This window comes from Macadamia integrifolia, chromosome 3, assembly GCF_013358625.1.
Source record: "Macadamia integrifolia cultivar HAES 741 chromosome 3, SCU_Mint_v3, whole genome shotgun sequence".
Lineage (NCBI taxonomy): Eukaryota > Viridiplantae > Streptophyta > Magnoliopsida > Proteales > Proteaceae > Macadamia > Macadamia integrifolia.
Genome location: NC_056559.1, coordinates 19894083 through 19915862, shown reverse-complemented (window position 1 = coordinate 19915862; position 21780 = coordinate 19894083). Strand labels below are relative to the sequence as shown.

Here is a 21780-nt window from a genome sequence, read left to right as displayed (position 1 = left end):
AAATAACCCCATCTAAAAAGAAAACAAATCACTGAATCCCGTATGCAACCTTAGAACCCCTAGTTTAGACCCATAAAAATAGCCCAATACACTCCAAACCACATGGACTGAAGGCCCAACACGTATACAACCCAACCTTAAGCTTATTCCTAATAAAACAAGCCTAGTTTGGTGAAGAATCTGCATCAACTCTCCCCATCTTGAAAAAATTCGTCCTCGAATTTTGCAGTGATAAGGAGGAAACAATATGTGCGTAGCAGCTTTAACCATTCCCAAACAAAATTCTGGTTGCTTGTAGACTTTTGGAAGGTAGTCTTCAAGGTGTGGAACTTTCTCTTCAAAGAACCATGATGGCATAACAAACTCTATACGCTCAACCTCTGAATCAATACCAACTGTGAATGTTGTGTGCATAGAGTCGTCAATGTTGGTAACCTTCTCATCAAGGATTGGAACAAACGCTTCCTTTTCATCATGAATCTCAAAGACTTGTTGTGGAGTTCTTTCAATCACTACCTCATCTTCCACATCTTTAGTCTTGTCTATTATGCTCTCTTCAATGTAGAATCCTTCACTGGAGTCTGCTTCCATGGTTTCAGTCTTGTCTACGATGCTCTCTTCAATGTAGAACTCTTCAGTTGAATCTTCTATCTCTTGACCTTCTGTCTTTGAAGCTTCAAGAACCATCTCTTCAATGTGAACCTTGACTTCAAGTTCTTTTGGTTTAAATAGAGGTATCTTCACTTCACATAAAGGAGTTGTGGCTCTTAGGGGTATTGAGGTGTTAGGTTTAGTGGTTGGAAAATTCTTCTTGACCTCCCTAGCTTGGTAACCAAACCTTCTACTTGGCTGTGCCAGAAGTTCCTCTGCTAGAAGAGCTTTGTCAAAGCAATCTCTCACTGTATACACATCAGAAACACCAGTTTCTCTCTTAATTTCAACTCGTAATCCCATTTGAAACTGAGAAAGTAATTGTCTCTCATTCTTCCTAATACTTGTGAGAGAATAAAGTGCATCAAATTTGTTCATGTATTCCGCAACATTCATATTTCCTTGACGAAGAGGGTTCAATTGGTCTTGTATGCGAGCTTTAAAATTACATGGCAAGTACTTATCAGATAGTTCTTGCTTCATCTCTTCCCATGCAGTAGGTTCTCTACCACGGTCCTCCAGTTCATACTCATATGTTCTCCACCAATCATGGGCAACCTCAACTAGCTTGGCACGAGCTAGTTTCATCTTTCGTTCCTCAAGCAAGTCATAATAATCAAAATAATCATCTAGAGCAGCTACCCAATCATAGAACAATTGGGGGTCACGTCTCCCATCAAACTCCTTCAGATCGAGCTTGACTTTCTGTGAATCGCCAGAGTACCTCTGATATGTGGGGCATTCAATCTCAAAATAACCCCATACATATTCTTTAAAAGTAGGTTGTGCTACCGGAACCCTTTGTGGTGCTCTCAGATTAGGGTTTGCTCTCCTGTTAGTCAACTGAGCAACTACATTCAATGGGGTTTCTACTTCGGGTGTTGTACGTGAATCGCCAGTAGGCGGTTGTGGTGGGGTCTCTTCATTCAACAACCTGGCATCCAATTCAGCCTTCAATTCAGTTTTTCATTTTTGTCGAAACTCCATAATAGAAGCTAGGGTGGGGGTGTTGTTCTCAGCCATGCTCTGATACCACTTAATGTAGGGATGGATTTGATAACCAAACCAGACCCAAGACTACAGGATTTTATAAACCAAAGAACAACCAATAATCACCCAAAATTAGGCAACAAACAACAGTCCAGAAGTAAGAGTCAAACAGTCTTTGTAAACCAGAATTTTCAAACCCAGAATTTGGAATTTCCGAAACAGAGATTACACCAAACAAATAGACTAACCAGCAGCAGGTATAAAGTACTAAATAAGCCACAATCAAAAACAAATACCACAGAAGCAGGTAAGTCAAACCAGATTTGAAATCTGGGTAGAAACAGTCGGCCAAAAGTATTTAACACCTCAGATCAGACAAACCCATGGTCTGATTGGTCCCAAATTAAGGTCAAACCTCCCTCTTCATAAACCCAACAATCAATCAAAAGGGGAGGGTCATCGGCTGGCTGGATCTTCAGAACAATATAGGGGCAGCAGGAGAGAAACTTGAGATTTTCAGAACCAGAAATCAAAAGCAGTTCAGATCCCTTACTTGGTTTGAAGAACCTTGCAATTAACTTTGAAAAGAAAGAAAGAATAGTTGAAGAAACCTCTTAGACTTCTCGCCGCAGAGTGTCGATTGGATCAAACACCCATCCCTAGGCCTTGATCAAACACAAGGAACCACCATTGATACCCAGCGGCAGCAACAAGAGAGTTTTTTTTTTTCTTATTCAAATCATGGCTCATAAAAGAGCCATGTCCTTTATTTATAATGATAGGGAGGGTTTATAAGTAATAGTAACTCAGAATTACTAAATCCGAGTTACTAAAAATTGATTACAATAAGTTACTAAAAACTGGAAATTAGAATCTAATGAAAATAGAAACTAGTCTAGACAGAAATTAGAAACTAACAATGACTTGAAATTAGAAACTAATTTAGGTACTGAAATTAGAAACTAAATAAATCTAAAAAGAAAACAAATCACTGAATCCCGTATGCAACCTTAGAACCCCTAGTTTAGACCCATAAAAGTAGCCCAATACACTCCAAACCACATGGACTGAAGACCCAACACGTATACAACCCAACCCTAAGCTTATTCCTAATAAAACAAGCCTAATTTGGTGAAGAATCTGCATCACACACTCACCCACATACATGGCTCTGCACATCACAGCAAGGAAAGGCGTAGGGCACAGTTACCCCTTTTTAGCCAATAAAAATCTCATTATTGTGCCAAAAAATTGAAAAATACAAACATACTATCCTGCCTTTTAAGGTTTCACAAATCCACCCTTTTACAACCACTTATCCCAAAATCTTGAATTGTTAAGGGCCATAACAATGTATATCAACACACATCCCCCCCCCCCACATGCAGGCCCATGCACACACATGGCTTTGCACATGACACCAAGGATACAAGGCTAGGGGCAGAATAACACACAACACAAACCCCTCACACATACCAACGATCAAACACCTAACCTCCTGGCTTTGATACCATGTTACAACAGTTTATCCTAAAATCTCGAACTGTTAAGTAAAAGCCACAACAATGTATATCAACACACCCACACATGCAATACTTGCATCCTTAGAATTCAACAAAGTGAACTATAAGCCATGAAAGTTCTTGTACCATATTACACCCGGTGGGGGGGGGGAATTCCATGCAATAAAGGTCTATGCAAATCAGAAAGACACTAACTTTTACAGAATCTTCACAATTTACCGGATGCATCTTTTAAGGGATGCAAATAGCAGAATTCTATAGCCACAATTCTTCATGTGAAATCTAGTTTCTCAGAATTAGAAACACAGAGTATGCTTTAATTAAATGATTACCATTAGAAGCTTAACTGGGTATGAACAGCTTAGAAACATGAAGTGTAAAGGAGTTCAAATTTAAAATGTATTCTAAAAACACATGTAAAAAAAAAAACCTATTTTTACCTGTCCAGTCAAATTCTGGACTAGCATGCGATGATCAAAAGGGAGATGGACACTAGCTCGAATAGCAATGACATTCAAACTTGAATCCCCTGTATTTCCAAGAAATAAAAGGAGAAAAAAAAAAGCATTCATTGTGTCAAATAAAGGATACTACAAGTGAATCAATGCAGTAAAAATAAGACAAACAATGAAACTGTAAGCTACATTCAAGCATAAGCATCAGAACAAAATAATGGAGCAAGAAGGTGGACATATGAAACAGGAAATGTGCATATGATAAATTTGTATCACAGAAAAAGGAAGATCACAGGGACACAGAATTAAAAAAAATTAATAATAATAAAAATAAATAAAAAATAAAAAGAGGATCAATAAGGATTCTAATCCATGTCATGCCACCAAGACAATAACAAAATCTAGAGCTTGACTATTAGAAAATTGACTAATAAAACCATTGACTTCTACCTTCATTATTCAAGCCAACAAGTAGTTCAGCCTCTTCCCCAGCGGGCACCGCTGCAAAACACACCGGGCACAACCATGCAATTATGAGTTAATATCCAAATTGCTCAAGGAAAGCAACGTTAGTCATGCCAAATTCTTACATTTTGCCACATTTTTTGGGAAAACACAGATAGTATCAACCCCTGGAGCTGGACTAAAACCCCCATCGCCATAGTCCTGGATGTCATCACCTACAATCCCAAGATCACCTCCTCCCTCAGCAGCTTCAGCAACTTCAACTTCTGCATCCGACTGGCACCTAACAGCTGCCCAGCAAAACAGGTGAAAAACGTATACTTGCAACATAAAAAGAATTGTTGAAACAATACCACATGCAACCAATAGGAGTTAATTGGTTTTCCACAAAAACATTCTAGATCAAAGCATGTAAACATGCAGTATTCAAAATTACAAACAGAAAAAGCTCCAATCTTTCCTCCAAGACTAAACGGAGCCAAATTAATGAAAGATTTTATAACTAAGATCCGATCAGAAAAATATAAAACGCATTGCCAAAAATAGAGACGGGGAGAAGAAAGGAGAAATTGCACACACAAACCATCAATATGCTCCGTGAACAGTGTTTTTCTATCACGTGTGTACCTTCTCCATGAGAAAAGAACCACAGAGAAAAAAGGTAAAACAGAAAGCTATTCGCGGAGATTGAAAAAGCACAGCATATAGTCTCCATTAACAAATCCTAACCAAAATCCAAACCTACAAAATCAGTCTAAGAACAGCATGTCTCAACTCAGGCGACGAAACTGAAAATTGATTGCTCAAAAACGCCCAACCGATTGGTTTAAATCCATGCAGAAAATTGAAGCTTTATTAGCAGATCTAGATCTGATAATCGGGAAAAAGGAGGTTTAGTAAATACCATGAAGAAAAGGAGAAGCCAGGAGAAGAAACGCGAATAATATAACCCTAATCGCCATGACCTCGTTAACGATCGGCGTATGACCCCCCGATGAGGCAGAAGCGCAGCAGGTCGTAGAAATCTAGATTCACAATCAACCCCTATTGGGATCGAAACAGGAAACACAAAACCCAAATTTTCTCTATGGCAAGAATTAGCAGCTCATGACCAAACAAGGCAACACTGCAAAGGATTCGGTGAAGGTGTCTTTCAGAGCCACGCAGCCACCGGCACAGTTTAATTTGACTTTAAATTTTCTGTACTGGTTTCGGGCGTCTCATGGAACAATGGGTTTAGCCCAGGGAACGGTACAGGCCCACGGCCCACACACTGTCATTGAATATTTGGATGGATTGAGATGGTTTCGGATCCGGATCGGTTTTGCCCCTATTTTCCTTTGAAATTGGTCTTAACCAAAACCTCTTAGGGTCATTAAGGAAAAGCTTCTCTTAACTAGAGTTGTTTAGGACATTTTCTTTACAAAAGAATTTTACATCACAATAGGGTTTTATTTGCGCTCTATATTTGATAAAAATTGCAATGCTCAAGTATGTTTTAGTTGGTCTTTTCCCCTACAAAACTACAATGCTTTTATCATATGCGATGTTATCAAACAAACTTCAATCATCAGGCAAATTGAGGAGATTCTAGATTAGATAGTAGTCTATCTCAATTGTATATTTCACCATGTATTAACTATTTTTTTTTCCTTGTATTTTTAACAATTTGTTAGTTTAACTCCAAACTCCAAACTTTTCAATAATGGTTCTTTTCTCTTTTTTTTTTTTTTTAAGTAGTATATTCGATCTCAAATATTACAATTGGATTGAGGACAATGGGAGCCAGCTTATCCAATTTAAATGCTTTGCCAAAATAAAAAATAGTCCAATTTAAATACCACACAACTACCACATGGCAATTACGTAGTAGGCCATGTACCAAGGCCAAAACAATGGTCATTATCTTCCTCTGCCTTCCCCCCTCTCTCTCTCTTTGGGCAAATATTATCGCCACAACCTATCAGTAGACGCCTAGTACTAGTACCCCTGCCAAGCATCTTGCATTGACAATCCCAAACCTAACCTGGAGGCAAAAAAGGGCTAAGAAATCCCAAGATGAAGTGGAATATCTTCATCATCTGGCCATTAGGGGTGTGTAAAACGATTCTGTTTTTATGATATTTTGGAACATGAATGGAGTAAATCTTGATTGGCATGACCGAACTGTTTTTTATGAAACTAACGGGACTGTCTTCATCCTTCTAGCCATTAGGGGTGTGTATGGCTATTTTTAAAAGAAAAAAAAAGGATTCCGATGTCTTTGTGATATTTTGGAACATGAATAGAATAAATCTTAAATGGCATGACCAGACTGTTTTTATGAAACTAACTTTATATGAGAAATAAAATTTGGTGTTTTCACCAAACAAGAACTAATATTTTGTTTTGAGCTGATACACTTGCCCCTACTCATGACTTTACGAAGAAAATCTCGACTCTCGTCTCAACCCCAAGGGTAAGCATAAGCTCACCTCCTGTTCCTCACCTGCGATCTCAACAAACCAAGACCACTCAAAGATTTCAGTCACCTACAACCATCCACTCGCTAGAATTATCTTAAAATAGTTAAAATTTCTTGGGGGGAAAAAAAACAATTTATAACACTCTTTAAAGTAAAATCTTTATATTTTCTTATGTTTTTTTGAGTTTTTGGCAAAAAAAAAAAATCACAGTAAATTAAAATTTCACCTTTTTCAAAGTGAATTTTGAAATTCAGAAAAGAATCTTTTTTTACATTGGTAATTGAACAATTTTCTTTTGCTCCCAAAAAAGATCTTGTCAAAAACACAAGGAAACATGAGAAAATGTAAAAATTTTTATTTTATTTTATTTTCTTCTCTTGTAATGGTAACCAAACATACATGCATTTTTTTTTTTCTCACCATTTCATTTCTGTTCTTTTCTTTTCTAAATTCTTAATTCTTTTTTCTTTTCTTTTATTTTCTCTGCTACTAAACATAGCCTTAGTTTACGATATGCCAAGCACAAAGATAATTTCTTAAACCAAGAAAAATTACTTTCTTCACTTGATTACCAAACAAAGCAAGACCATCTCCTCTCTATCCAATGATTGCCCATATCGCTATCACATAATGAATGCCTTGTCAGCTTTGAAAGACCTTTATGACTAATAATTCACCATTCTTTATTTCAAAACATCAAACTTGCCAAACAATTTAAAATCTTTGGTTTTGAGCCTAGTAGTGACCAAAACTTGAGGTGATATTAGACACCATAGAAAAAAAATTTAACTGTCACCCACAAATACATGGCAGAAGTATTGCCAAAAGACAAATGTCATTTTTTTTTTTTGTGTGTTAGTGGTGTCTGGAGGAAACCTATTGCCTTTGCCTCATTTATATTTTATTGGCCACATCAGGGCAACAAGAAGGCAATTGTACTGAATCGCATAAATCACGCATCATGTGCACAAAAACGCTAGGACCACTAATTCTGTATACCCCTCTTCATGGATGCACCATTGTCCACTTAGCCCGCCACAACCACAGTATTGATGCATCTAAATCAGAATTCTTGTTACCATCTGCATTGCAAAGTAGGCTAGCCAGGGATTTTTTCTTTTTTCTTTTCCCGGTTGGGGTGGGAGAGGTGGGGGTCGGATTGAGCTTACAAAGGATGAGAAAAGAGATTTGCGAGAATACACTTGGATAAGCGAGCGGTGTGTCCAAAACCAAAGCCATGCTCCGCATGTTGAGTGGCACATGAATCGCAGCTACATAAATGAATCATAAGAAACTTGTCATCCTACCTGCTTCCCGAAAGAGAGACCTCGGCACTGCAAACAGGGCACACCTGCAAAATCATGAAAGCTACTATTCAGATTTTAACCATTAAAAGAGGGGAAAATTACACCCCCATCCCCTATAGTTTGTCGAAATTACATGTGGATCCAAAGGTTTGAACGAATTACGTCCCCCTCCCCTAGCATTGACGGTGTGAGTATGTTGTAAGTTTTATATAACAAAAGACCTTATTACCTTTTAATGGAAAAGGGTCTCAATATTCATAGGACCATTATATCCTTTTGTACTCATATACTCAAAAACACTCAAATCCCGTTCACCTGGGTTTGAAAGCTTGCAAATCTTGGTAAACTCTGTAATGCCCTTTCTGTATATACCTTAGTTTTCATAGTAGATTTTTTATTCATCAATCGATTTCATATTTGCAGCTCTTCGAATCCGATCCAAATCGATCAGACATCAATGACAAACAGAAACAATAACAATTGAATTAAAGTTCATGAAAACAAAAAGAATTCACAATCTCCTAAACCTCAATAAACTAGAACGAATCAATTTCCACCTCTCTCACTAAAAATTAAACTAGTTCAATAAAGAACAATCGAACAGCAAGAACAATTTTCCACAATTCGGTTAGGCAAACAGGAAAATGAGAGGAAACGAAACATCAGAATGATCCAAAATATGATCAGTTCTTTCTTTTTTTTTTCTGGAATTCAAGAAAGCATAACAGAAGGGAAGTACTATCATCCAGATGGATATCAACACTGCAAAAGAAAGCCAGAGAGAGAAGCGAACCTTAATGAATCGTGGTAATCTAGGGTTATACAGGGGATGAAAGGAATTGGCTGTAGCTTTTCCTTAGCACTTTTAAGTTTCTTCTCAAGAGCAGCACGTTGCCGCTGGTTGAGAGATTTCTTCCTCTTGGGCGGTTTCCGAGAGACGTTTGGAGCATTGTGTGGGGGATTGTTTGGAAGTTATGTCAAAGAGGGTAATTTCATGGGCAGGAAGAGAAGGGAGCGTAGGAGAAAGGGCCATACCTTACTGGTTCTGGTTCATTATCCTCCTCTTGGAGCAGAATCTGTTCTTGTTCCTCTTCTTCTCGTTTTTGCTCTTGTTCATGTTGTCGTTGCAGTTTCTGTAGTGCTTCTTCATCTACTTTTTCTACTTCCTGATGAACTGTAGCTTCCTCGAACTGGTTTTCTAGATCATGAATTTCTTCTGGCGCCTCGGCTTCCCGGGGCTGGTTTTCTAGGTCATGAGTTCCATCAGAGCCACTACATTGATCCTGAGGTGGCGGTGGCGGTTCTTCTTCCACCAACACCAATTCGAGGTTTTGATCTTCTTCTTCTTCTTTTTCTACTTTTTCTAATTTTTCATCTACCAAGGTAGGGTTTTGATCATCTAGGTTATGGTCTTTAGGTGTCTGAGATGGATGATCTCCTACCATGTACTCAGGGAGCAGCCATCACAAACTCAGAGCAAGCTCTCACTAAGTTGAGGTTGCAGAAGCATGAAGTTGCGGAAGAACTAAGTTGAAGAAGAGCTAGGGAAGGGTATATTGGTAAGTTTACCTTAATATAAGGGTACTTTCGACATTAAGATGCATCATATAAGGTGACATTATCAATTAACCGTGCCAATTTCACGGTGACTAATGGATTGGACCTAATTGTAAGAATTTTTCAAAAAAATAGGGGAGGGGAACGTAATTCATTCAAACCCTTGAATCCATGTGTAATTTCGACAAACTACAGGGGAGGGGGGCGTCTAAATATGACTTCGGACGTGTTATGAATTGAAACCTGATACTTGAAATAAGGCTCTAGTAGAATTTATTTAAAAGAAATTCAACCCAAAATGCATTTATAGATTACAGAATTAGATTAGTTTTGCGAATATCAACAAAGCAACCACTACTAATCAAGGTAGGAGATGAGCAATTTAGTAAACTTAAAAGACTCAAACTATCCATATCCTACTAACTAGTGTTTCAAAATCATGGACAGTAAGATAACTTTATGTGGAGCATTGAATCTTTGGAGGGCAGCCAGCACTTATTAGCCATAACCCATCAATATTTTTGCATGGATCTTCGCGCTCGTCCTTGTTTGTAATCTCCATGTAGCCAACCCTATTAAGTTGGGATAAAGTTTCGGATGTTGTTGTTATTGTATTTAATCTTCGGAGGGCAATGAGGTACTTCACAACAAGCTGGATGGGTAACTCTTCCATAAGTATTTACAACACTAGGTCATGAAACGATAGGTCATGATGTATCCATACTGAATAGGTGAATTATAGAATAGAATGCATATACATAGAAACTAGTAGTAACTCCTAGGGCCCGTTTGATAACGTTTCAAGAAACTTCTACCGTTTCTGTGTCAAGAAACGACAGAAACGGAACAAAAAGCGTTTGACGAATCTGTTCCGTTTCTGCTTATTTCAGAAACATAAATAAGAATTTATATTGATTTATGGTTCAAGAAACAGAAACGACGAAACGAGTCATTTCTTGAAACAGAAATGAGGGTCATTTTTTACCCCAAACCCCGACATTTTCCTTCAACAGTCAATGGTGCCCCATCCTCTCTGTTGTGAACACAGCCTCCTCCATCGTACCACTCCCCAAATCTGTACCTCCCAAAGCAGCGATTCCACTGATTTTCACCCTCGTGAAGATGACTGGAGCACCTGTGAACCTCGGTCATGTCTTATCATCTGCAAAGATTCATCTCAAGGAGCTGCAAATCGTACCACAAGTGAGTTGTAAAGGAAGAAAAGGGAACTATACAAGAGAGGTGAGGTCGATCGAGCTTCCACCACGGAATTTTGGCGCACTTAAGCATAAGTTCAAGAACCCTAGATACGCTTCAAGTTAAGCCAGCGATCTCTTCTCTCTTCGGTAGGCGAAATCTTCTTCCCATTTCGACAGAAACCCTAGATTCTTGTTGCAGGTTTATGATTTCGGTAAGTGAAGGTTCTGACTCTGTATTTTTCTATCCTATTTTGCAAATTGCTGTGGATATGTGTAGGTAGGGTTTTTTTGAGCCACCTTCGCTGCTGTCTTTCGACTTCTACAAATCTGAGTGAATCGAAGCCGTATCTCAAAGATTAGTAAGGGGAACACCTGCAAGTAAGTGATATTAACCATTATTGATTACCCTCACCTATGTTTCTACTTCTCTGTTTTTTTATTTGAAAGGATTTTTCTTTCTTCTGGTTGGCAGCAACCAATGGTGCCTTACTGCTATTAAACTGTAGTTGAAGGAACATGGAAAATACGGTTTTTATGTTATGATTGATGCTGCTGAACATATAAACTGCTGGCTTGAGTAACTGCTTTTCTGCTGATGGTATCTCTTAACCTGTGCATGAAATAATTTTTCTGGATATGGTATCTTCTCTCTGCACAAGTAGTTCTCTGCTAATGTGGATTTCCCTGCGCAAGAAGTTTCAGTTGTTGCTAATATGAGTCTGGTTTAATTTTCTTAATTATTTTTTGGCTTTGCATTGTGCATTAGAAACCTGTGGCACCACTTTTTTTTCCTGAGTTTCTTTTTTGTTCTGGTGATATGTTGATCTTCTGTTTGATACATTGTTGTGGTGGAGATTAACCCCCTGCAGCACCCGGTTTCCAGAAACGACATTTATCAAACACCTTCAATTCCGTTTCTGTTTCCAGAAATGGAAATTTCTGTTTCTGCCGTTTCTTGAAACAGAAACAGCAGAAACATTATCAAACGGTGCCCTAATGTTGAGAAAAAGAAAATGGCAATGTGAAAAACACTCGTCAAATTACAGGTGAAAAATGACTGGTAACTAGATCTCCTACCATGTGATGCATTGGACTGGACCAAAAATGGACCAATATGTTTAATTTAAGTGTCTTGTGTTATATGGACCATGGACATTGTATTTTTGGGTTTACTACTATAATGGACCAAGTCTATAAACCCAACTATTACAGATTTTAAGCCTATACGGAATTAGTGTTAGTTTCTATTTTTAATAAGTCGTATTTTTTACTTCAGTAATGTTTCTAGAAAGACAGACAGTTGTCCTACATTCCAGCCCCTAGTTTCTATTTTGTAATGTTCTAGAATAGATTCTATTTGAAGAGATACTTAGTTTGTAAGAGATTCCTCCTTCCATGCATGGGAGGTTCTCATTTTGTTTATTTCATTTAAATTATAAATAAAGTGTAGGGGATCATACATTCATATCCACTAAACAATTTTATGAAGTTAAAAATTAGCTTGAGCCTAGTTTGCTGGGAGAGACAGAAAAATTGGCTTGATTGAGCCCTCTTTGCTGGGAGAGACAGCAGTGGTGGGGCAGTGAGAGGCCATACTGGTTGGTGAGAGACTAACCAAGGCCATACTGGTTGAGAGGCCTTTGTCATAACTCTTTATTCTTAATTTCTGATTCTGAAAACTTCATACCTGCGCTACCTGTTACTGTGGTGTTTTCTTGACCTTGTTTTGTTGTTGTTAGAAAGTCATTGACGATATAAACTGCCGGACACATGTTGTTCTTGCATCTGAAGATTTCTACCACAGATTAGTGCTTGCGGGTTCCCTGTTTAAGTCACTGGACTGTGATAATGAAGGTGTTGTTATGGCTCATCTAGTCATCCGACCATGGTGAACTATAGAAGAGTTGTGCTGCTTTACATAGTCTTCCTCTCTATATATATTAAGGGACTGATCTGACCTACGGTTGGGCTACTTCTGGGGGTTACTAATATGGAGGTAATGTTGCTATTTCTGTTCCTGTTGATCAGCAACGTTTGGGTACTGAAATACCAAATATTGGCTATCGATTGGTAGTAAGTTTTGAAGCATTCTGTTGGTCTATCTCTGCAGTTGGAGAAGCACTGCTGATTACTAATTTTATTTAAAAGTTACCAGTAAGTGGAAGATTTGTTAATTTTATAGTGAGCTGTTAATTTTATCTCTCTATTAATTTGGGGCTGATCAGATTTGTCGTTTGGGAGGTATCATCAGATTACTTTTCTGGCTGTGTCAATATTTGATTCTGCGTGTGAGAGGATTCTAAAATCTATGATTATGGTAGATTGAATCCATTACCGTGCACCATGGTGATATGTCTTCATTAGCTTCTTTGATGTTCACACTGACCCCACCATCACATCAAGTTGTGGAAATGTAAAAGACATTACTTTGGTGCTCTTGAATGTGAGAGAAGCCCCACATTTCATATTACCCTTGGAGAAGATATTCCTAATCCAAATACCACCCCTATCCCCCCCCCCCAAAAAAAAAGAAGAGAGAGCATTACACAGTACACACATCAATGAAACTACAGTAACGGAAAAAGTCTATCAACCTAATTTTCCAAGACAAAAAACCCTCGACAAAAGGAAGTTTCAAACCTCAAAGAGACACGAGTAACATCCTGGGAAGCAATTTTCATCAAAAAAATAAAATAAAATAAAATAAAATAAAGGGAAATTTATAACGCTACCCCCTGGAGAATGTCACAATAATAAGACCACCCCATCTGTTTCACCAAATTATTCTCAGACCCCCTACCGTCGTCCGTCAGTCACTAGTAAGGAATATACCTTATATGCTGATGACAACTACTATATTTTATTTTAAATACCAAAATGCCCTTACTAAATATAAAGTAACTAAAATACCCATGTAATACAATACAGATAATATCGATAGTGTTCATAACACTCCAGACCGTCCCATCCACAATCTGATCAAACACCGGTGGGATCTACACCGTTTAACTCCCCCATAAAAGTAGGTAGTCCGAAGGAGCTACTTTTCACCTCGGTACGCCGGAACAACGCAGCAGAATTTCCGTTGAGCATCGACAAGAAGAGGGAAAGAGCGGAGAGTGGAAAGTGTCGGAGGAAGAACCGGAATGGATACTGTTTTGGGCAACCCAGCAGAAATGTAATTGCCGTCAGGTAACCATTGCCAGTTGTCAATTACTGATGAAACGGTGGCGCCGCAATCAATTAGAAACCCTTAAAATTAAGACAATACGAAACAGAGTGATGAGAAACTGAAATTGAAGAAGAATATGTGAGAGCCGAAGGAGTGCCTTTAGGAGGTGACGATTGGCAACGAACGGCGGCGAAGAGGGAGAGAACGATCAGTAGAGAGAGAAATGCCATGGATGAGGGCGTGAGAGTAGCATTTGACACAAGAAACGGAATAGTAGTGATGTAATACTGTAATTGAGGAAGCTCAAAACAGTAACAGGGTAGGATCTTTTCTCAGAGAATAGGGAATTCTTATGTCAACAAGATAAGGCCACATGCTAGTTACTCTTGTTGGCCTTCTTCCTACGAATATAGGTATTCAGATCTACATCAAGTAGCATTCGACACAAGAAACGGAATTTTGATTTGGATAGAGACGCATAGAGAGAGAAGTGGAGAGCATGTAAAGGAGTCATTGGTGAGTTGGGAAGAAAAGAATCGAAGAGAGAGAGAGAGGAAGTTTGATTGAGGGAAAACCAATTTTCCGGATAGACAGAACGCCGGAAAATGGAACGGTTACAGTCAGTTAGTTAGTCTTACCTAATATTAGGGCTCCCCGGCCCAAATGGACTTGGGTATCGGATCGGTCGCCGCGAGTTCCTGCTGGTTGCCGTTGTCGTTGTTCGTCGCCGTCGCCGTTGCTGTTGCCATCGTAATCTGCAGTGCTTTGAACAATCGCCTTTGTGTTTGATGTCTCAGTGAAGGTAAGTATAGGTAAGGGTGAAGAGGAATTTAGTTAAAAATATGAGTTTTAATGACAAGGGTATAACAGTCATTTTAACACTTAACTTAATAGTGACTGCCGGTAGGGGTCTGAGAATAATTTGGTAAAACAGAGGTGGTGGTCTAATCATTGTGGCATTCTCCAGGGGGTGGTGCGGTAAATTTCCCAAAAATAAAATACACACATTCTAGAAAACAAAAGCAGATATACAAGGATAATGACTTGAAAACTGGAAAGAGCATAGCATTTGATGTTAAGAAAACAAAAAACTTCTTAAATAAAGGCATCAACACAAATAATGGAAAAACATATTTTAGACCACTACCCATGAAACAGACAGAAAACTAAATTTAAAATATCAAAGCAATGCTGAAAAGCGTACCTTATTTATTTGAAGCCAATTGTTTATGCACTCTGAGTGGTATGAATGCTTGCATGAAAGCACAGTCAAGGCATCACCATCCTCATAGTCCAAACGGCAGATAACACACCTGAAACATTTCCTCATCGTTTTCTTCCCAATCAGATGATTATCATTATCCATTAAAAAAAAAAAATGAAAATGCATGTGCTTAGTACTTACTGTTCTGTGCTTCCATCCTGACTGCTTTGTGCTTTGTAATTAACCGAAGGCAAGGAGGCAATAGTTTCAACAGAAAGTCCTCTGCTCTCAGTTCCAACTACTTCACCCAATGCAAGCAATTCCTTTTTTTTTGGGAGGGGGGGTGGGGGGGAGAGATTCCCCAATAAGTAAACAAAAATAGAAGCTCATAGTGAGGGTGACATATTCAGACATTAATGTACCTCATATGACAGCTCATCTGGATCAACTTCTTCCCAGGTATCCTGAACAAAGAGGAAAAGATGAATAAGTATAGGTGAAGAATTATATGTCACAAAATCCAAAACAGTTTCCCTTATTTTCTGCATCCATTGTCAATAGATGAACACTGTAATGAGCACAATACCTTAACAAAGAAAACATATTATAGTCTGTTTGTACAGTAGAAAGAAAGAAATAACAAAAGGGGTGAAAAGGAGAAAAGAGGAAAAACAATGGTGTGCACTTCCCATTTGAGCAAAGAACCCAGGTTAAGGAGAGCCATCTACTTTCTCTCTCTCTTTCTCTCCCCCTACCATACCATCTTTTAATTTTCTGATCTTAACTTCTTGGCAATATATATCAAGTAAAAATACATTAAAAACTTTTAAAACCCTTTTGCTCACAAAAGGTAGATTAAAAATAGTTGTATACAGATAGAGTAACACACATATTAAAACAGCTTGAACAAATACGATATTTAAAACTAAAACAACCATGACTTTCCGATCACTCAATTGCTATTAGGTCAAATCTTATTTTCTTTGGTAATTACTATACTACCTGCTCAAAGGTCAACAGGAACACGTGTCCAGACTCCGGAGTATATTCATTCAAAATTTTCCACCATGTGATGTAGGAGGGCAATAACTAAACTAGAAAATAATAGAACTACACGACCCAATCTGAAAAATGATATGGGCAAGCGGATGTTGAATGCATGATGGTCCTGCCGCCAGGAGGGGGTGTTTAAAGCGTTGAGCATGGTAAGACCGCTGCACATCACTCCAACTGTGAATTGGAAAGCAAAAAATAGATAATTTTTTTCTCTGTCAAGTCTGCTTGAAGGTTGAACCTTTTAATTCAAGGATTATATGGAGATCCTACTACAAGGAAGCACGCATGTTCACAGGAGGGATGAGGAAGAGAGGACAAAGAATGGAGAAATTGAAGATACTTAAGTGGATGAGTTTAAAGCATACAAGAGCTTCACTTTTAGATGGAAAAGGCCAAATCTTCCGTTCCAAGAGCATCAGTTCAGAAATGCAGGCATAACAATTAACAATGAAATAAATCACAAAAAATCAGAAAATATACTTCTCATTTTCTTACCAAGCATTTATCTAGGGAACAAAATCATAACACTAAAATTTCAGTCCCAAAGGGCAATAACTCGATTTTTATGAGTTTCAAAACAAAAGAAAGCAGCTAGACTGATATTGGAGGGAATATATCGGAATTCTAATATTGTCAATATGGCTATCATATTGCAAATGGTTCATCGTACAACAAACACAATCAATATAAAGGACCACAGCTATCATATTAAAAGAGAAAAAATTGGCATGATGATTCCTAACAATCATGCACTAATAGATCATGCGGACGAATCTCATGGAAATCTCGTTCAAGTTGGAACAGCCGGGCTTCTTCTGGCTATAAAGACACTGAAAATGGTCCCTGTTTGGCTTTAGCTTCAAGGGAGCCATAACTTATCTTGACCTCAGCTAGACTTGGCTGCCCATATCAAATACTTCGAGAAATCATTGCACCCCTTTCATAACTGGATTGTGCAGTCCAACACAAAAATGACACAGGTAAATAGGCAAATCCCAGGACTACCAACTGGCATCACAGCTTGCATGCAGGACCCAATATTGTCGGTGCAGTATCCTAAACACCATAATGCAAATCGAGCATATAGGAAGAGCCAGATTCATATGGAATATTTGAGGTCTCTGAGTCATCAGTTATGCTCCATAAGTTTATAAGTTTCTGCTAATAAAACGTGGAGCCACAAAATGTGATGTGGGAGTCAATAATCCCAAAGCACAACCAAAGCTATGGTCATGGTTAGCTTGGTATTATATTGATTGTGAACCTCTACCAAATATGGCAATGAATCCTCAGGCTCTTTTAAAACATGCCAATTGCAGTTCATACAACAACAACAACTACTCAGCCTTATCCCAACTAAATGGGGTTGGCTACATGGATCCGAGGCTGAGTTGTTGTTCTTGATTGTCATTATTGTTTCTCCTTTTCTTTACCCCCTCCCCCCAAAAAAATATTGTTTCTCCCTTTAGGTGGGATGTTCCTGAGGTGTTGCTTTGATTCTCATAACTTGCATTCATGGTTATGACTAAAACATCAAATAGATATACATATGAAACTTTTGACCAGTCATATCACCTTTGTCCTTTGATATCTATTGTAAGGCAGATCAATTATCAAAGGTACTTGCCTGTTAACAAAAGTGCCGGAACTTTTAGTTGCAGACCAATGGCAGGCAACAAAGTTACAAAAGGAGCCTAAGCGTAAAGTGCTAGCAATAAAGGACATCACCATATTAAGTATAACATCAACCACCAGAACATACGGCTGTCTACTTCTAAGAATTCAACAAAAGTCTGACACTCTAACCCAATAAAATATATAACTTGAAATTTCAAATTTTAAACTCACAGAAACAATCTTATCTTTATCTGTATAGATTTCCATCTTTGTATGGCCACCCCTCATGTCTGATAGCAGCACTAAGTTACAAGTCAATAGGGTCAAGTCTTAAGTTGAAGTTCCATGCACAGGGTGTCTTTGGATGTGCCACATGGTCCTTTGGATATTCCATTCCAGGTTTCATTGGGTTGCTGGAGTAATTTAGGAATTATGTGATAAAAAGGAAATGGCAACTGCTGATCACAACCAGAGACTGGAGCCAACAATAATGCTAACAACGATGACCATTAACAGAGAGACAAAATGATAGACAAATTATCACAGTCTCACAAAACTAAAATCTGGGAATGAAGGAAATGTTTATAGTCAATGATAAAAGTAGTGATACATTAAGTAATTGAGCATAATGAGTTCAAGAATCAAACAACTTATGCTCACAGCGAAGAATTTCAGGTATATACTTTAAAAACATGTGACTATGATAAAGACAAATTTTAATAGGCAGAACATGATGTTTAAACCAAAAGCATGAATACCTGAGAGTTACTACCATGGTCTTCGGTGTCTTCGGCCTCCCCTAAAATCACCAAAAATTGGATGCAACTCCAATAAGCAACAAATAGTAAGGAAAAATTGAGAAGAGAGACAGCGCTATTGACATTACAGTTTTTGCTCAGAAATCAGAACACTCCATTGCATCCCTTACCCAAGTGTTTTGATACAGAAAGATGGAGTGTTCAGCAGTGACAATATGGAGAGTGAAAAAATATGGAAAGTGAATCGCCATCCAAACAAATAAAAATGGGAATCTCATAATATAGCAACCCAGTGGCCATAAACATAATGTCTGTGACGGCTTAATGTTAAACCACTCACATTCATTTATCCCAGCGAGTGCCATTAAATGGACAGCCATTTCTCTTTCTTCAGCGTCTTGGAGGGCTCTTGCAAAGGCCTCATCACTATCAAATTCATTCCCCTGATCATCATCCGCTTCATCAGCATGAGGATGCACATCAAATGCATCCTCCCCATCTTCAGTCACAGCATTTTCGTCCTCGTCCAGATCATCATCCTCATCGTTATCGTCATCCTGATTTTCATCTGCATAGCTACCAGCATCCGAGCTTCCATGATCACTTACTTCACCGTTCATTCTCAACATCATATAAGCCCTTTCCTGTCCCATAAACCATCCCCAAACAATTAAAGGACCAAGTTTTTTTAATAGGAAAACAAACATTTCTCTGTCCTCACTCCTCAATCACATATACAATGGCATGTTGCAAAAAGCAATCAACAACAAAAGATCAGTTATTAAACAATCAAATGTTATCCAATTGTAGCAAGTAAAAAAAGAAGAAAAGGGGAGGAAACATATGAGATCTTTAACCAAGAGACAGAAAGGACTCGAAGGAAAAATACAGAATTATAAGCAACCTGTTCCTGTAAAGTCCTTGCGAGGGCAAGGTCTGCATCGACCTGGCTGAGGTTCGTGAATGGCGTCCTCGAAGCCTGCGGAGGAGCAGGCAAATCAGTTCCGGCTTCGGCTTCCACCGCAGAACTAAGGTTTTCTTGGTTAGGTTTTGCTTCACCGCAAGCTTCCTTGGCATTCTCCATAGAATCAGTGGTGAGTGAGAGCAGGGAACCCTAGAAGAACAAGCACTGCAGGGGGGAAAAAGCTCGCAGAGAATTCAAATTGAGAGAATGGAAGGTTCAGGAGTATCAAGAAATTATTCAAGAATCTGAGAAGAAAGAATAGAGGGAACGAAAGATCGATTTGAATTGTAATTTCGTATGGACGAGGAATCCACACAGCCGAGAAGGTAAAAACACTAGATTCGTAAGAGCAGTCTCTGTAATCTGTATACGATCGATTAGGTTAATCAAGATCGCTTTTGCGTGAAAATTTCAAATATTTGGCGAGACGGTGGTGTGTTGTGAACGGCGAGATTCGGATCCGACGTAATTAAATGTATTCATCTAATTACATTAATGCCATAGATACTCATCCAACTGTTGATAGCTCGCAGCGGCTCTACTGCGCCATTCATTACACACGTAGCATTAGGAAGGAGAATTTGAATAGGGAAGGCTATGTGTGGTATACACTCCCATTCTCTCGCCTCAGAATGCATTTTCAAAGAAAAATGAGAATATCGTTTGGATGTATATTTAGTAAAATTACATTCTTGATTTAAAAAAAAATTCAGGCAAAATCATCAAACACTTCATAGGCAGGATCTATTTGTTAGGTGTATAATGAGGATGAAGGACAATGCTTTCATAAATGGCAACGGTGGGATATGGGAATCTAACTTAGGTCGATCGAGATAGGTTCGATTCACCCATTCCGTAGCTTGATTGCACTGCCTCAATTGAACCTCAACTCCGTGGAGAATTACCTTACCATATCTCTAACATTTATGCATCATTCTCCTTATGAAACTTGCCATTCTCACAAAAAACAAAGTGGAATCTATCTTGTTTGAGGGTAAGGCATAGTAATGGTACAACAAGAACTCTCAAGTATTCGACTGTGGCACCTTCTTCATTTCTTATATCAATGTCAGTATACCTCCCAGAAACATTGTATCTTCTTTGAAAGATATGTGAACCCTGCATCATATATCTTTTCCCTAATTGTAACTCTACATCTTCGATTTTGCGATGAGCGATTGATGAGAGCCTGAGCTATTTGGTGAGAGATCAAATAATTAATTGAGAGAGAGAGAGAGAGAGAGAGAGAGAGAGATGATGAGCGATTTGATTATTGAACTCCATCTCACAGTTCTCCTTGAATCAAAGCAATATGTAAAGTAAGAAAGAGAAAGAGAAGAGAGGTCCCATGAGCAATTTGATTATTGAACTCTAACTAGTAGGTATCCACGAGTCGAAGCAATGTGTTGAGTAAGAATGAGAACATGGAATGGACTTAATATCCCGTTCCATAATGAGGCCTGTTCTTGGCCCATTCTTGGAATTCAGGAATAGGAATGTGTACGATACAGTATTTTATCATTTCAAAATGCATTCTAAACCTATAACACATTTTGAGAATGCATACCAAACGTAGCCTATAACTTGTTCACATTTGGGCCACAAGCACCCGTTTCTAGTGGAAGTATGGTCCATTTCCCACTTGTTTAAGCCTCAAGGACAGCATGGTCCATGTGCTCACACATAGAGGGGTTGAAATGATCGTCTGCCTTCATTGATGCTTTTGTGTGTGCTACTAATGACCGCTACACTAATGCATGGGCTATGTTGCCTTTCAAGGAACCCCCTCCCTCTTTTAGATACCTAATGGTGGAAATGTTAGTAAAGAATAGAGGTGAAAGGAAAAGGAACAACACGATGGGATTGTGTAGATTCATTGGATACCCCCTGACCAAATTGCAAACCAATCTATTTATTATCCATTAAAAGCCTTGTTTAATGGTTCCAAAACCTACAACATATTTATCAAACAATAATAATAATGATAATAATAATAAAAAAAAAGAAGGAAAAAAACCTCCATGTCACCCATTTATGCAATGATCCTAGGGCTAGGAGCCTAGCAAAACCCAAGCACACATCCCTATATCACCATAGCCTTAGGGTCACTCTCTGGTCCATGGGCTATATGGAGAGGAACTCTATCCCCATAGACAAGTGTATAACCTCGTATGTTGGGCAAGTAGCACTAGCATTGTAATTTAGCCATGTGAAAATGTCCATGTGTCTAATCTTAATCATTGGTTAAATAGATCTTCGTCCTAACTGGTAAAATGTTATTTTTTATTGTCCAACTCAATCATATGGTTCACCTTATATTATATTTTTTTACATGTATTTTGAACCATTGAAGTATTATGTTCCTCATCACTTATATTTATACTTTTTAACCTATTT

At 38.4% G+C, this 21780-nt stretch overlaps 2 protein-coding genes across 2 annotated transcripts in view; both read right to left on the bottom strand.

Annotated features, from left to right (window-relative positions):
* LOC122074052 (translocon-associated protein subunit alpha-like) overlaps positions 1-5266 on the bottom strand; it is a 13668-nt gene extending 8402 nt beyond the window's left edge. The window contains exons 1-4 of the mRNA XM_042638852.1: positions 4989-5266; positions 4210-4374; positions 4070-4120; positions 3605-3693 (exon numbers count right to left, since the gene is read on the bottom strand). Of these exons, the coding sequence (XP_042494786.1) occupies positions 3605-3693; positions 4070-4120; positions 4210-4374; positions 4989-5046 (363 nt within the window). The 5' untranslated portion in view covers positions 5047-5266. The remainder of the gene's footprint in view (positions 1-3604; positions 3694-4069; positions 4121-4209; positions 4375-4988) is intronic.
* Positions 5267-7211: 1945 nt separating this feature from the next.
* On the bottom strand, positions 7212-19787 carry LOC122074630 (E3 ubiquitin ligase BIG BROTHER-related-like). Its single transcript, XM_042639544.1, has 7 exons — positions 19324-19787; positions 18760-19063; positions 18420-18460; positions 15411-15452; positions 15190-15311; positions 14989-15097; positions 7212-7900 (listed from the first exon to the last, which is right to left on the bottom strand). The coding sequence occupies exons 1-7, from the start codon at positions 19501-19503 to the stop codon at positions 7853-7855; spliced, it is 846 nt and encodes a 281-aa protein (XP_042495478.1). The 5' UTR covers positions 19504-19787; the 3' UTR covers positions 7212-7852.
* Between the last annotated feature and the right edge of the window lie 1993 nt (positions 19788-21780).

What these genes read in the sequence shown, in the direction of transcription:
- LOC122074630 (XM_042639544.1), bottom strand. Translation starts at nt 19,503, where the DNA reads ATGGAGAATGCCAAGGAAGCTTGCGGTGAAGCAAAACCTAACCAAGAA. An exon ending in CAAGGACTTTACAGGAACAG is followed by an intron (nt 19,064 to 19,323) that starts GTTGCTTATAAT and finishes TTTATGGGACAG; the next exon opens with GAAAGGGCTTATATGATGTT. An exon ending in ACTCGCTGGGATAAATGAAT is followed by an intron (nt 18,461 to 18,759) that starts GTGAGTGGTTTA and finishes TGGTGATTTTAG; the next exon opens with GGGAGGCCGAAGACACCGAA.